Source organism: Pithys albifrons, chromosome 11 (assembly GCF_047495875.1).
Source record: "Pithys albifrons albifrons isolate INPA30051 chromosome 11, PitAlb_v1, whole genome shotgun sequence".
NCBI classification, from domain to species: Eukaryota; Metazoa; Chordata; class Aves; order Passeriformes; family Thamnophilidae; genus Pithys; species Pithys albifrons.
This window is the reverse complement of record NC_092468.1, coordinates 21,947,295-21,963,347: the sequence shown is the minus strand read 5'-3', so window position 1 is coordinate 21,963,347 and position 16,053 is coordinate 21,947,295. Positions and strand designations below refer to the sequence as shown.

The 16,053-nt window shown below is 40.6% G+C and overlaps 1 protein-coding gene across 4 annotated transcripts in view; it reads left to right on the top strand.

The window, feature by feature from the left end:
• The window catches only part of FNDC3B (fibronectin type III domain containing 3B), a 189,863-nt gene that overhangs the window by 121,603 nt on the left and 52,207 nt on the right, over positions 1-16,053 (top strand). For all 4 annotated transcript variants that reach the window (XM_071566299.1, XM_071566295.1, XM_071566297.1 and 1 more), the window contains 5 exons: positions 2,106-2,164; positions 8,305-8,462; positions 10,649-10,708; positions 13,363-13,501; positions 13,832-13,885. In XM_071566299.1, the coding sequence (XP_071422400.1) occupies positions 2,106-2,164; positions 8,305-8,462; positions 10,649-10,708; positions 13,363-13,501; positions 13,832-13,885 (470 nt within the window). The remainder of the gene's footprint in view (positions 1-2,105; positions 2,165-8,304; positions 8,463-10,648; positions 10,709-13,362; positions 13,502-13,831; positions 13,886-16,053) is intronic.

Genomic DNA, 16,053 nt, shown 5'->3' with positions numbered 1-16,053 from the left:
TATTATTTATTTGGTGGGCATACCCAGCTCCCTTAGGTCTTGGAGTCAGTTCCTGAAGCCATTTGAACCCTCAGCCCTGGCCTGCAAGGGTCAGAGGACTTGGTTACTGTACAAAGTGATTGCTTTTCACAGCAGAGGGAAGTGAGATTTCTTTGGGCTTCAGGGTTTGTTTTCCTCTCGTGCTCAGTGTGACAGAGATAGCATCCTTGCTAGAGAGCAGAGAGAGGAAAGAAAATGCAGTCCACATGTTTGGGATTTAAGGTTGAGAATGATTCACGCTCAGCTTCTGGGGGTTGTAATTAGGGGTGACATAATAACCATAAACTTTCAATAAAATAGTAGCAGCATTTTTGTTACACTCTGTAGCTGTAGAAGCTGCTTCTGATTAGCATCCCTTCGAGATAAGCCTACGGGATCTCCCCAGTTTCCAGGTCTGGATCCAGGCTTTTGTAGCACAGTCCTGCTTCTTTACTGATGCTGAAAGGAACCCTGAGTTCTGAAACACCCCAAACTTTGACATTTTCACTTGGATCAGCACCTCAACTTCTTCCTTAGCCATTTTAGTCCATCTGTGTAGTTCTGAAGTCAGTCTTATCTTACACTGGCTCGATCCTGCCAGTTTATACTCTTTATGATACACCCTAGGGTTATCTACTGTGGAAAAAACAAATCTTGCTATCCTCCACTTCTCCTGAAATATTACTACTCCTTTCTTTTCCAAGTGGCTGAGACTAAAAGGAATCCAGGAATGTGTGCAGCAAGAAATCTGTCATTCCCACTCCACACCAAGGTGCATTCTTGTAGAGAGAGATGGGCATTTACACTGGAATTCGGCCATCAGCATTCAGCCAATTCTACTTTTTGGCAGTCGAGCACATGGAATTTTTAAAAAGAAGATCTACATTTTAAAGCAGGTCACAGACAAAAATAAAGACACATTCTTGGGCTATGAGAAGTAGGTCAGGTTTTGGGGGAATCATTATTAAAAACTGTTGATCTGATCTTACCTGTTTACTGATATTTTTTGCTTCCTATGCCAAGTACATCTGGCTTATTTTGCTTTAGGTGAGATGTATTCTTCTGTTTTGGTGAGCAAACTTTTTACATTAACATTTTAAAGAAAAAAAAGAACCACAGGAAAAATATGTTCCTAGTTTTCCATTAGAGAATACTGCAGTGGAAAGTGAGGCCTCTCTGTGCTGCTGTCCAAAAGGAATAAAGCTGCTTTGTGTCACCTCATTACTCTAAACTGATGCTTTACCTCAGAATTGTTTTTGGGGGAGGATGGGGGAAAGGCTAATTCTGCTGCTCAGATGATGCCTCTGCAGCACCTTCTGCACAGTTAATCCCTCTAATTTAGGGAAAGGGAAGCATTTCATGACCTGTTGGTGATAACATTGTATAGCCCCTGGAAGAGGTGCTGTACCACGCACAGAGGTGGAGCAGGGAGGATGGATTTCTGCTAGTCAGGCTTTGAAATTTGCCTGGCATTGCTTCATTGTCCACATAGTTGGAAGGCGGCTCTTAAAGAGCTTTGGGCATTACATGATTTAGGGATGGGTAATTTAGGGTGGGTGCTCGGGCTTAGGGCAAGCACCCTGTGTGGCTCATCTGGGCTTTGCACACACAGGGCAAGGATGCTCTTCCTCTCTGGAGCCCAGTGTCCTGGAGAGTAGGTGGATAGCCCACCTCTGCAGCTGTTGGATTGGGAGTAGACTTGGTTATCAAACCAGGATTAGGTTTAGCAGTAACTGAGCTGTAGGAACTCCTGGGCTTCTTCCACATCCAAGTTTTGGAAACAGGATGAATTTGCACTGTGAAAGCAAATAACATTGTTGTGGGGACACCTCTACTTTTCTGAATATCTGCAATGACTGGAAGTTTCCTTCCCTCCTTTTTCTCTTATAATTTTTGTAATATCAATCTCTGTAACTGCATACCTTAAATTCACAAGAACAAAACAACTGATGGTCATGTGCAGGTAATGTCTGTCTCTCTCCCTCCCCTATGTACAAATTCCAGAAGAATTATTGACATAACTTGACATTTTTGTTTAACTTAGGTAATTTATTTTTCTTCCTGTTTCCACATTCTCTGTTTTACAGAATTTGATTCAGAAACAAAAAGAGTTCAAGACATTCTTTCTGGAATGGAGAAACCACAGGTATGTGATCCCAAATTGCCACACACACATGTATAATGGCAAATGTGAGAAGGAGATTGTCACAACATACTGGTGATTTCATAGGGGAGCACCTCTGAATTTTTTCCTTAGTAGACTGTTGCCACTATATATCTAATTTATTTTGCTGGGATATAAATCTGAAGGATTTTTTGTGCTTGTGGGTATTTGAGGGCTCTGCCTACTGCATGAGTTGCACCAGTTGCCTCTTTCTAGAGGACTGCTCACAGTATTCCTGCTGTGGTGGGGAACCCAGTGCACTGGGGTAAGTTACATAGCCCCTACCACCTCTCCCCTGGGTTTAATTTTATTTGTCATGAACAATTTATGTCTTTAATCATGATTAAATTAAGCTAATTCTATTATTCAATGACAAATTACTATAGTCTGTGTTTGTCTGAGCCATAAAAGCCTGTGAATTAGAATGGAATTGGATCACCATGTAAATAACCCTAATGCTGAGTGTGACCACAGTCAGGTGAGGATATTAATATATCTGGTTGTAACCCCTTTGAATGGCATGTTTTTCTAGTTTGGTGTGTCAAATGAAAACCAGAAGAGTACTGTGGATCTAATTGGATGGCCCAAACCAGCACTGGAAGGAGCAGTCACAAAGCAGACTCCTTCGTTCTCTCAGGGTTTGGGCCTTTCTCTGTCCAGCTGGAAAGATAGTGAAAAATAATGGTTGGAAAGCCCATGTGAAGACTGGATTTGACAGTAGCTGGTAGAGGCTGATAAAAAGAAATTCTGCAGTGGGAGCCTTGGAGAAGTGGCAGAACTCAGGGAAAAGCAGGCAGAAGCACAGGACTCTTGGATACTTTTGTTCTGAATAGATAAAAAAGGTGTTTGGTGTTAAATTGCTCTGTCAGTAGGTGTTGGATCCTGGTGTCATGGCATTGACAGGAGCAGGTTCAGAGCCAGCCAGAATCTAAACCAAACCTGCAGAGATGATAAATGCCAGCCTGAACTTCCAGTCACAAGAAGGAAAGTCACTTCACATCATCCAGAAACTAGTGACAATAGTAAGCTGAAGACTGAGAGAAGATTTCAAGGTGATCAGGACCACAAAATTAGGTTAGTTCATTGAACAGAGGGAGCCAGTATTTTTGTACCAAGGACCACCCTAATGTTACTCGTCTGGTCAACAGCCATAGCCAGGTGCTTTTACAAAGATCCAGAAAGATGGCAAGAAAAATGACTTATTTCTTACTTTAATCTTTAGAGGTAGAAGAGAAGTTATTTGAGCAATTTGCAAGATTCTGAGATCTGTACAATTAGATTTATGGTAACCAGAGTCTTTAAAGCAGAAAAGAAACAAAAACCTAAAAATAGGCAAAAATAATTTTCCTTTAGTCATAACAAACCTAGGAGTTTGTTTTAAGAAGATCTGAAGCATGACAAATGCTAGTTCAATAATAATGACATTTAGTGAGGTGATGCTAGGGATTATCTATTATCCTCCCTGGAACTTTGACATTTGTGAGTAATTAAACTCACAGGACTCTCACAAGCCATTAATTGCTATGAATGATTATATATGTGTGTAGTCAGTATTATACCTGGTAGAAATAGATCACATTGTGGCCCATATTTCCTGGCAAGCCTTATGCATATATGAATGAAAAATAAAACAATATATATAAAAATAGTAGTGAAGAAAGAAATGATACAAAACGAGAGAGCATAGAGTGGTGAGTCAGTGGCAAATGGAGTGATGCTGTGTCTGCAGCACATGGCTTTGATGTATCCAAGTGAGCAGCTCCTTCCATCATCAATGGTGTGGAAGCCATCCAAAGGGATAGAGCCATCCAAAGGGATTAGCTTTGTAAGAAAGTCCTGCAGGAGACTCCACAGCCATGGTATCACTAGGAGGTGTCTGGCTTGTATAGGTACCTCCCAGAATACAAAATATACACACATTTTAAATTATTACTTTATAAAAATCTATTTTAAAGGATAGATTTTGTTAACATGTTTGAGAGAAGTGCAGCCAAACTAAATTTAATTATAGCTTTGTCCCTTAAACTGCAAAAATTTTAAGTGACACCTTTTGTGTTTATTTCCCCCATGGTTTTATTTATAACTGAAATATATTTTTAATTCACATTATCACAGACAAAGTAAGCATTCTTTAACACAAATACTTCAGTGAGGGAAGGGAAACTTGACTCTGGGTTTCCAAAGTGGTGGGGGGCAGCACTGCTGCATCCAATGTCTGCCAAGAGCCTCGGGGGGACATCACCCCCCATGGGGAATCACCACAGGTCTGTCCAGCCAGAGCTCAAACGTCAGCTTGACTTTCCAAAGGCAGCCTGCTCCTGCTGACTTGCTCTGCAGTGAAACTCATATTTAATCATTGGGATTTTTGCCTAAAATTGCAGGATTAGAGCCATAGTTTAAAGGCAGAATCTCGACCCGGTAATAACCATGAATTCATTTGACCCCCAAGTCTTTCAAACCTTGCCCTCGAGGGAGTAAATGAATGTTGCTTGCAGTGTAGTTCTCACACATACAATAAGCCCCCGAACCACACGATGCCTGTGAATGCTAACCCGGAATTTGAAAGATAATGAAAGTTGTACAGAAACATTTTTCATTACCTGAAAGACGGGAAGGGCAGATATTCATCAGTCTTGTAACCTTATTGAAGTGGTGCAGGAGCTGGATTCTTTCCCAGGGGCTTTTATGGAATAATTATTTACACCACCGAGTTTTGATAGCGCAGAAAGGAGACATTTACTGTGTAAACTGAGAAGTTTTCAAAAACTAATTAACTGTGCTTTTCACCAGACATACAAAACTGCTTGTGGGAGAATCTTTTGTTAGGTCTCAGCTAAAAGGCCAAGCCAGCCCTCTTCGAAGTGAGCACAGTGATTTTGGGGACAGATGAGACAGGCTGGGGTAACTAGGAAGGAGCACAAAGGTTACCTGCCCAGCCTAGGATGGGGTGCTCTGGCTGCTTATATTTTGGTTGGAATTAGGAATTAGGGCACCGTTAATAAATAATAAGGTTTTTTATTGATGGTGAAGTCTTTTATGTCTGCAAGTTTGAAAGGGCCATTAAGCCAACCATTGTGGTGGTAGCTGGGCTGTTCCTTAGGCATGGGAATGGCTGGTCCAGGTCTGTTCAGCTGTTGCCTGTCTTTTGAAAGGTGTTTGTCTAAGTGAGAAAAGTTGGAGATAAAGCTACCGAGCTGTTTTGTGAGTGCTTGCTTATTATTCTCAGCATATCATAACCCCATTGTTTAACTTACCCTTTTTCACAGCAAAGCAGGTGCTTCCTGCTCCAGGTAGGAGTTCCTTGGCAAACTGAGTGGTGGCTTTGGCCATGAAATGAGATATTGAAGAGATAGGCCTTTGGCAGGTAAATGTGATATGCTATCAGTCTGCTGGTTGGGGAGCAGCACCAGGTTTATCTGCAGCCACACAAATAAATCCATTCCCAGCTCTTGTGCTGACGTGCACAGCCCTGGCGCGCTTTCTGTACACAGGGAGGGTATAGATTTGCCTTTTCTGACTTTTATCATGCAGACACTGACCTCTAACTTGCTTTCCTACACTTGCTGTGTGTACTCAGTGCAGCTAAGAATTGTATGTAATGATTCCTGGTGTTTATTTTTAAACCTCTCCAGCAGTTGCTGTGTACCCACCACCACTGAGGCTGCCAGCAGCCACTCCAGGCTCTCTATCAGCTAGAAATTAATGTGTAGCTGCAGCAGCTTAGCAACTGGGTTTGGACTTTTATCCTCTGCATGGAAATGTCTGTGTGCAGACTTCAGAATAATAGTTTAGCAGTTTCTAGCAGTTAGTCCATAAGATAGTTTCTCTTATTTTAAGGAACTTCAGACCTAACTTTTTACAGATTGCTCAAGTTCATGAAGGGCCAGAGTTTTGCTGTACGTGGAATATATACGTGTGTCCTTGGGAGTAGTCATAGAGAAAAACATTTCAATAGAACATTGGCAGGATATCATGCCTCCAGCTCCAAGTCTGCCTGAATTTATGAAAAACAATTATGCAACCATATTTCCATAAGAAAAGAAACTGCATGTCAATGGGCTGAACTGGCATGCCTGTTAAAAAAATCTATTTGGATATTACTATTCAGTTTTGTGATAAAAATATTATTTAAAATACAGACTTTTAGCTCTAAATATCTTTGCCACATTTTCATTTATGTACATGTGTGTGTATATCTCAAAACCTTATTTGTCTCACTTGACCCATTCAAGTGTCTTATAAGCTGCCTAATCCAGATTGGTGTTCTCTGGTCCAAGTTCTTTCAGTAAACATTATTTCGTAGCATCAGAAGACTATGACAAGGAAATGCCATGAAAGCAAGAAATGCCATGAAAATTCATACAAGAATTTGAATTTCTGTGCTTTTACAAAGAAAGCTTGATGCTACTTAAACTTTCTTGCCTTAAAACTTATTTTTTACATTAGGTCAACAAAGGTTTTCTTTTTTGGCAAGATTTAAGTGTGCTGCTATAAATTAAAATCTTTAACTATTGAGATCATGGTGTTTTAAGATGAGATGTTTCATGGTGTCACCTACTTGTCAATCTGTTAAAAATGGATTTATGACTTGCTAAGAAGGAATCTGCTTGATATTATGGGTATCAGACACAGCAGTTGCCGTGCTCATCAGCTGGAAGCAATGTGTTTCCACGTGAAAAGTTAAATATTCTCCATTATATAAAGTTATCCAGGAGTCAGATTCATAAACAAGCAGTCTCTGAAAGCTGATTGCCAAAACTTCATTACCAGATCGTTTATGGGTGAGGGGGTTTCCCTTGTCTGAACAAAACTTAGGAAATATATAACTGAGCACCTGCATCATTCATCTTACACCTTCCGAAATAACATCTTGCTTTGTGTGTTGGAAAAATCTGTTAAAATGATAGAACCAGTGAAATCTGATGCACGGGAGAAATAAAGAATATAAAACCTCCGTTTTTGATTCTTCCCCATGGAGGGTAACTAAAAGAATATTCCCTGTATATTTACTACAGTTAAAAAGAAAAAACATCATTTTCATGAGGAAAAGTGGAGAGTTTGTGGCAGAGCCCTTGAGGCTCTGGAGGCTTTGAGGCTTCCCTGGTCTTTTTCATTAGGCATTTATAAAAATGTGCTGCCTTTTCCAGATAGCCAGTGCAACCATTGCTTTTTATTTCTTTTTCTTTTGAGGCAGTGCCAGGGGGGAATTTTTTTTCTTCTTTCTTGGCCTGATAACAGAAGACTGTTCTCTGGGAAGCTGCTGTTGGGTGCGTGCAGCTGATGTGCCAGGGACTCTCCTGGTGAGCAAGGTGATGCCAGTTGTATAAGCTCAGTCAGTCAGGAGTAATGTGGCCCTGGGTCTCCAGAAGAACACAGCTGCACTGGTAGGGCGATGAAATTGTTCTGGTGCAGAGCTTTCAGGTGTATTCTTTTGTGTTTTATTGAAAGAGAATCCTCACCCGTCTGCCACGGAGGTGTCACACCCAGGGGTGACTGCAGGTCAGACACCCTTTCTTTCAGGGCACAAAGTGATTGATTTGCAATATAATTTTAATTGACAAGTTAGACTTCTGTTGCAATTTTCCCTTTTGCTTTTGAGTCAGTGTAAATTTGCAGATTAAATCAGGTTTTTTAACTTTTTTTGCAGTTGAATTATTGCAGTTTGAAGTTATAAGAAGAAACAGGATGGCTGAAAAAGGCATCAGAATTTTACTAGAGAAGCTCCCTGTTGAAAACTTTAGGGAAATAATCGTGGATAGAACAATCTATAGGGTGAAATCTTTGTCCTACTTTGTTCCAGTTCCCTTCTGGTAGTGGCCATGGCAGCAGGTACCCCCCTCCAGAGGGTCTGAGGAATTCTTTGTTGGATGCTCAGACAATGACGAGCCAGTTCACTGCAGGGGGAAATCTTCTGTATTCCTCATCTGTTAGAGATTACTTTATGCCATGAGTCTCTATTTTTGTTTGTGATGTTGACCATTTCTATGTCTTTACTTTTCAACCCTAGCTTTGAAATTTCAATTTTACAAGGAATTGTTTGTGAAGATGCAAGAAAAAGCAAGAACTCGGAGGATAATGGGTTTTTTCCTCGGAATTCAGAGTAACTGTTGTTTCTTCTGTAGGTTACAAATATTCAAGCAAGAACAGTTTTACTTTCCTGGTCACCTCCCACCGGCCTTCTTAATGCAGATAGACACAACAACGGTTTGCCTTACACCTGTACCTACGAGGTTGCCTTATCGGATAAAGGGAGGGATGGAAAATACAAGATAATTTACAGGTAACAGCATCATTTTATACACCTGTGTTTTCATTAGGCATAAATTCTCTGAGCTTTTCAGGGTGTATTTTGGCATGGCCATAAGCCACAGAAGAAAGGCACATTGAGCACTCCATAGATGTTGCCTCGCTGTCCCATCAGCACCCTCGCAGGAGGAGCCTGAGGGGAATTGGTTGAGTGCCTCTCACAAGGTCCCTGATTACCATCCCATCCCATCCCATCTCCCTGGCATGTGGCAGATCTTCAGGCCATGCTGTGTCTCCCATTGCCAATGAAAAGGTTGCTTTTTCTCCCATGCTAAGTGTCAGAACCTTCTGTGTACACCACACAGGCAGGGCCAGCTGCCTTCCTGATGGGCTGATTTTGTTTTGTGTCGACTTGTGGAATTTAGGACAGTAAAGCTTGTTATTTCAACTAACTGCTTTGTAGTGTCTTAGATAAGCAGAGGAAGGAGTACAGCAATCAGTAGGCTATAGAGGCTCCCCAGAAAAATCCAAATACTTGGCTCAAGCAGCCTTCAGTAAAAATTCTGAAGATTTCTCTGTGTCTCCTTGCAGTGATCCTCTGAGCTCATTCTCTGATCGAGCACATATGGTGTTATGCCTTTCTTTTTCCCTCCTAATGATGCTTAGGAAAGGAAATTTGGAGATGCGACCTTGGCTATTGCAAAATAGCTAATCCTTCCCAAATCTCATTAAATAAGGTCCAGGGGATAGAGCATTTATGGAATTACCTGTTCAGACCAAGACATCTCCTTTCTTAGGACTGTTCCTCTTGGTATGCTGAAGGCAGGTCTTGGGTAATGCAAAAAGAAGGTATTAACCACCGAAAGGCTCTCTGTTTTTCTTTTTCCTTTTCAATTTTTTTTTCCTGGCGTTTACACTGGCTGTTTGTGAGCCAATGTGAGTGCTCTGTAGTTAAACATGTGCTGCTGAGCTTTTAAAATGGGAAGGACACCTTCTAGTACTTCTTGTGCTTGCTGGTGTGATGGCTGCACATTTTCCTCTGGTTTTGAAATGTTGTGCATCTGTTTTAAAGCTGCTGGTGGTGAAGTGTCTCCTGCTGCTGGCCTGAGTGCAACCATTAGCTTGATGTGGTATGTTCCATCAGGAGCAAGAGTAACTGTTGTTACTATAGGCAAAAGAAAGTCTGCAATATGTTGAGTGCATTGTCTATGCAAGGAGGTGCACTCAGGGGGAAAAAAAAGGATTTGCAGAGCATTGGATTATATGGGGGGAAAAAAGAGATTTTTTGTGTGTCTGTGTGTTTATTGTTGACAACCAAGCAGGCATGTGCTTTCTGGTGGGTTTGTTCTCTTGATTTTGAGACATCTCTCTGTATTTGTCTATCTAGCTATGAAATATATCTTTATGCTAAATTGACAGCTTTCTTGTTTCCCATATTTTAATAAAATCATGAATAAGCCAAGCTCTTACATGAGATGGCTATTACTTATTAAGCATTGACCCGTACTTTAATCATCACAGAATTGGCAGCACATGACTGAGCCCAGTGTTCATTTACCAGCAAACAAGCCAGAAGGAAAAAGAATAGCCCCAACTATGCTGGCTACATGTGAAATCAACAGATTATTTGCTGGGGTTTTCCCTAAAATGTCTGTAACTCTGTGCTTTTACTTCTCTGGGTATTAAAAGAGAGCTCGATCCAGCTGTTCAGGCATTAATTAAAGTCTCCTTGCCGTGATCCTCACAGGGAGCATCATTCTAGTGGAGAAAGCAAATAAGTGGAACAGTTGTGCAAGAAACTATACTTCTTTCTCTGAAGTTCAATGGCTCACTTTTTATGAAGTATTTGGAAACAGGGAATGTGCAGAAAGTACAAAAATAATGTGTGGATTCCATTCTTTTCAGCTCTGGGAGAGTTGAAAACCACAATGTGCTTTATGGAAATATCAACAAAATGTCAGGATATGATTGAAATAAACCCATATAGCTGGTTTACTGTAGAAATTGGGATGGTAAATTCTTTTCTTCTGTATATGGAGCTTTATGAAGTTTTCAAGAAATGTGATGTATGTTGACAAATTGTTGGTATATTGTTTGCTACTGTTTTTCTTTGGTGGGATTGTCTTTCTCCTTTCAAGTTACAATCCCATTAGCCATGCTAAGTGTGATACTACTTTTCCTAATTTATTAATTTGTTGGATTTGGGCTTCTTTCCTGCAGTGGAGAAGAATTAGAATATAACCTGAAGGACCTTAGGCCAGCAACAGATTATCATGTCAGGTGAGTTAGTGTGATTACAAATGTGATTTAAATATAAACTCTCCACTTATATGAGAATAAATGTGGAAGTTTTTTAACTAAGGATGCAGTGTCCTTCAAGAATTTAATGATCCCCTCTGTAGGTGTATTTTTCAATGGTTTCTAAATATTTTACAATGGATTTTATCTTGGACCTTAAATTATACTGCTTATTGAGCAGTATCTTTTCTGTTGTATTGTTGTCATTGCTATGGTAATAGGGAAAAAGAAGTCTGTGTATCTGTATTTCTGTCTGTATGGATAACAGACAGGTGGAGGTGCTTGTGTGTGAAAGTGGGATACTTAAAACTTTGACTCAAGCAACTGGTGTTTCTTCAGCTACTGTAAAACAGGTGACAGCACTGAAAATACTCCAGCAAGCTTTTTTCATAAGTAGTCCATGCTTTGAGAAGTAAATCTGCTGATTATAAATTCATCTGACTATAGTGATTTCAGCTTTTATTGCAAGAAAAAAATACATTTACTCCAGTCTGTGTTGGTATTTTCAGGACATATTTTTCTTTGATTCTGAAAATGTGTTTTACACATGAACAATTAACGGATTCTAGTTTTGCTCCCTGGTGTTTTTAACACCGTCTGTGTTACCTGTTTATGTTGCATTTTTTAAAGACTTCATTTGTGAACTAAGGCTTCAAATTCACATCCTGTTCACTTACCCTCAATATCCTTTAAAAAAAAATCCTTTCACTCTTGTCTGTTGTTCCCTTCTGTTTTTCTAGACAAGGGCCAAGTGTGGTGTGCTATATCAAGGCTGCTGCTATTTGTAAAAACTTTAATGAACAAACACCTGAGCTCTAAAAAGGATCCAACACCAAAATGTGTTCATCTTATTCTGATACTGCAGGTTCTTTCTATTTTTAAGGGTAGTTTCTACTGGTGCTCTAAAATGAACTTTTCAAGTAGAAGCACATAAATAAGTAAAAGATGAAGCTCCTGGGCTGGGCAGCAAAGGAGTGATAGCATGTGCAGTTGGGTTGAGGTCTTGGTCATTTTGAGGGGCATTGTATTAGTCTCATGACCTGTTTGACTTCTTCGTTCATACCTACAGCTCCCTCCACCTTCCTGCAGGTTTGCCAAATTACAAGTCGTTTGTGAACAATTAGCAGTAACTTCTGTTTAAAAACAAGTGACTGCTAACTATAAAAATCAGCCTTCCAAAGCAGCAGCCCGTGTTTGTAGCAGAGCGAGCTGACACTGAACAAGCTGCCTGTTTGCTTTCCATGACAGTTTCTTTTCTTCACTGAAACTGCATTATGTATTGACAACTGTGAAGAAATAAATCTGCTAAGTAAAGAAATTTATGAGGCCAGCAGTTACTGGGCACATCGCCTTGGGTCTGCTTGACCTTGGCAACATTTCTCAGGGTTTTGTCTCCACTGGACAAGGTGCCTGTTCTTGCTGCTGCCCTGCTGGGCACCTGGGACAGCCTGGTTCAATCTGAACCTACTGCCTGCTTTCCTTTATGTGTATTGTTTTGGCACCTTCAGGGCTGACTGTGCTGAGTGTTTGTGATATGCAGAGGATGCCCCTTAAGCTCATTTTCTCATGGTTATATTCCCTTATGGTTCGTGTTGGACGCTTGGCTATGCTCATTTCCAGCACACGTACAGACCACTTGCCAGATGCAGACTCAATTAATTAATTGCATTTGTTCTCACTCCTGACTCCTAACAGGTGATGGGTAAAGCAGCACTGCAGCAGTTCTTGTCAGCCTCCCCCAAAAGGTTTGATTCTGTGTAGGTGGCCATTGTACATAAACTCATATCTACTGAAAACAAATTTAGGAATTGCCCTTTCTTTAGCTCTGCATTCAAGTACACAATAGCACAGCCAACTCAGAGGTCATCGTCTGGTCATGGTTTGAACTTTTATTTTAGTAGACAACTACCAATTTGCACTTTTCTTTTGCTGCATGGAAAATGGGAAGGGAAAAAATAACATCATTAATTTTTCAGAGAAAAGCACCTCGTGAGGAAGTGCTCAACTACATCACATTTGCTTTCCCACGTGATTTGGTATTGTGTATCCCCCTCTATGCTGATACATAGAGGACATGCCTTAAATCAAATTTGCTTTGAAGGTTTTTAGTTTACCAGAGCGGTATTGCTGAGCTGTATTAGTTCTAATTAATGGAGGTCCACTAATTGGTGACACCTGAGCTATGCAGGATGAGCTTGTACCCATGGAAGGAGACCAGCGTGGTACATGTGCATCAAGTATAAACCAGGCATTAAAGTTTATACCTTTTTCTCGTGGTTTCATACTTTTTGTTGTGACAGAGGATTTTAGCAGTGTGTTGAAGTCTGGCAATAGGCAAGGAAATAGTGGCAGAAAGAACTGGTGATGGAGATAACTCAGTGGTCTATGGGAGTATTTGCAAAAATCACATTGCATTACATTACATTACATTAGTTCATCTTCTCCCGTGTGTTTTCTGGGTGCTTTTTTTTTGCATACTTGTATAAAATGAAGTAAAATAAGGATAGACACTGATCTGTGATAAATCTGTCATTAGTGGATGGTATCATGGATGCTTTGGTAGTCAAATAGTGTGGCTGAGGCAGAGTCACTGTAACTGTCAGCAAATTTATAACCCATTTGAATACTGTTTCCAGGGTATATGCAATGTACAACTCAGTAAAGGGATCCTGCTCAGAGCCAGTAAGCTTCACCACTCACAGCTCAGCACCAGAGTGTCCCTTCCCACCCAAACCCTCGCACAGGACCAAAAGCTCCTTAACCTTACAGTGGAAGGTAAGTAACACTGGGATCGGGCAAGAAAGCAGGGAAAAGGAGTTTACTGACAGTGAGAATAAATACTGGAAATAATTGAAAGCTGAGACAGTCATTTTTCAGTCAGGGACTTGAACTCGCTGTACTCTGACAAATCCCTTCCTGTGCACTGACTTGACTTTTAAAATGTATGTGTTTCATTAGGTCCAGCTTCTTCCCAGTATTCGTTAAGAGTTGCCAAGCCATGTGCAGAGCTTTGTTTTCACTTGAAACTGTAGTCATTTGCCTGGGGGGTGGTGAAGTAGTTTTTTCTTGTTCCCCAAGTCACCTTTTGTTTGTTTGTGTTCGTAGGCACCCATTGATAATGGTTCAAAAATCACCAGCTACCTTCTGGAGTGGGATGAGGTAAGTAGTAACTAGTTGAAATAAATACACAGATAAATGATACTCCGGCTTTACAAGGATTTGCTGAGTAAAGAAAAATAATTAAATACAGGAGAAAGTAGAAAGAGGAAAATGAAATCCTCATGGCATTAGGTAAAGAGTTGGAAAAGTGAAAGGGGCAGCAAGGGAAAACTTTCCATTCAGTGTATTTTATGCAGAGGCAATGTTCTGTACTCTTGAAGTCTAACTTCTGTCACTCACTTGGTGTATTTATTTAGTATTGCTTATTATGCAATTACTTGTGATGTATCTTAGAGTTCTGTTCATGATCTCTTTCTTCTGGTTGCTGTCCAAGTGCAGAACAAACACTGTTCCTGCCTCAGAGGAGAAGAGCCATGATCTTGCAGCCTTTTCTGCAGAAAATGTACTCAGGGTCAAATTAAGTGTCCTTTACATAATGACAATTAGTCCCCTTCCAAACACAGAAGAAATTAAGTTCTTTCCTCTCTTACATGGTTAGTGAGCAATGGGCTGCTGGGGAGAGTGCCCTGGCACTATGAGGTGGTTGATTTTTTGGAGGTGGGTTCTTTTGAGTCCTCCCTTTGTCCCCTAATTCCTTTCTGCCTCCTTTCTTTTGTGCAAGTCATGTTTCTGCAGAAAGCATGAGTCAGGGAGTATTATCTTTGAAGGAAAAAAGTACATAATGGCTGACAGAAAGGGCTTGGGCAACACATTAAGAAAAAAGGTCATGAGTCAGGAAATGAAGTGTATGAAAGGGTTGTGCAGTCTGAGAAACGTCTTTTGTAGTCTAGAAATATTCTAAAGGGAATATTCTGTTATGAATAGTTTTCCATCATTGCACTAATAACGTATGCCCAGATCATTCTGTTACATGTTGGGTGTTGGAACCACTCACTGTGCAAACATTTATTGTATGCACTGTCACAGCAAGTGGGGTCTGCATGATGAGAAACCCTCTGAACTGAAAACAATAACTTCAGAATGACTTGCTGTCCCTCTCTGCATAATGGAAGGGGAAAGGCTGTCAGTGAAGAAGGAAAAAAACAAAGTGTGAGGTCTGGGAAAAGAGATTAAAGAGAGATTTCTCCAAGAGGATGGGCCAGGATGATCCCATTGTGCCTCTGTGACACCTTGACTGTGCAGTTGTGATCTCTTCCAAGGCTTCCAGTAATTTGGAGCCATGGGAACATAACAGCACCGAGCAGTGAAGCAGTGGAATTGTGGATGATTCCAGCCAGCAAAGGGAAGGGAAGCAACAGAAGGCTTTGTCAGAAGAAAGACCACCAGCAGACCAGTAATACAGTGCAAATACTTTGGATGTTCATTTTGTCTGCATGGAGCTTAGACATAATTTTGGATATATATGGTGATTCTAAAATTCTTTTGTCCTTTAAACCCTTTAATACTGGGTATATACCTAGAGTTTTGTCTTCAGAAAGAATGGTTATGATATCTATTTTTCACAGGGCAAAAGCAGTTTGGTTTTAAGGCAGCTCAGGTACCAATGGGGAAAAAATTAAGGCATCCTGATTCCCTTAATCTGTTTTTATTACCTTGTTTTCTCAGTTACAGCCCTGAAATCTGAGATCACAATAGATAACTAACCAGCACAGATGAAAGAATAATGGTCCTGCACAAATTAATTTGGTACACCTCCAAGGATTTGACAGGACTCCTGGCTGAAATGTAATTGTCAGATTCTGAGACAGTTAATGCTACAGATGTAGTGTCTCCAAAATATTTTTTCCTCTGAGACAGAAATGCAATTTGTAGTCGCTAAATTAAAACATGCTGTTAAGGCTTATTAAAGAAGTCTGAAGATGCAGACTGGCTGTGCCTGGGTCTGAAGGAACCTCATCTCATGCAATGATGACTTGGCAGGATGTCCCACTCACTTTTTCAGGTGCTATGGCAAGTTGTGCCTCTGACATGAGGTGCATTTAGCTACTGGAATTACACTTCTCAAGTACAAAAGAGAATTCACTTGCAGTGCTCTGTACCCTCACTCTTGGTTGTGTAAACTCCACGTAAGCAAAAGCACTGACTTTTTCACAATGCCACACTGTGTGCTGGTGAAATCAAGAAATAAATACATCAGAGCAGAGGAGAAGGCTTGCCAGGCAACAGCAAACACGCTGCCAGATCTCAGCTAGAGCAGCATTCATTAG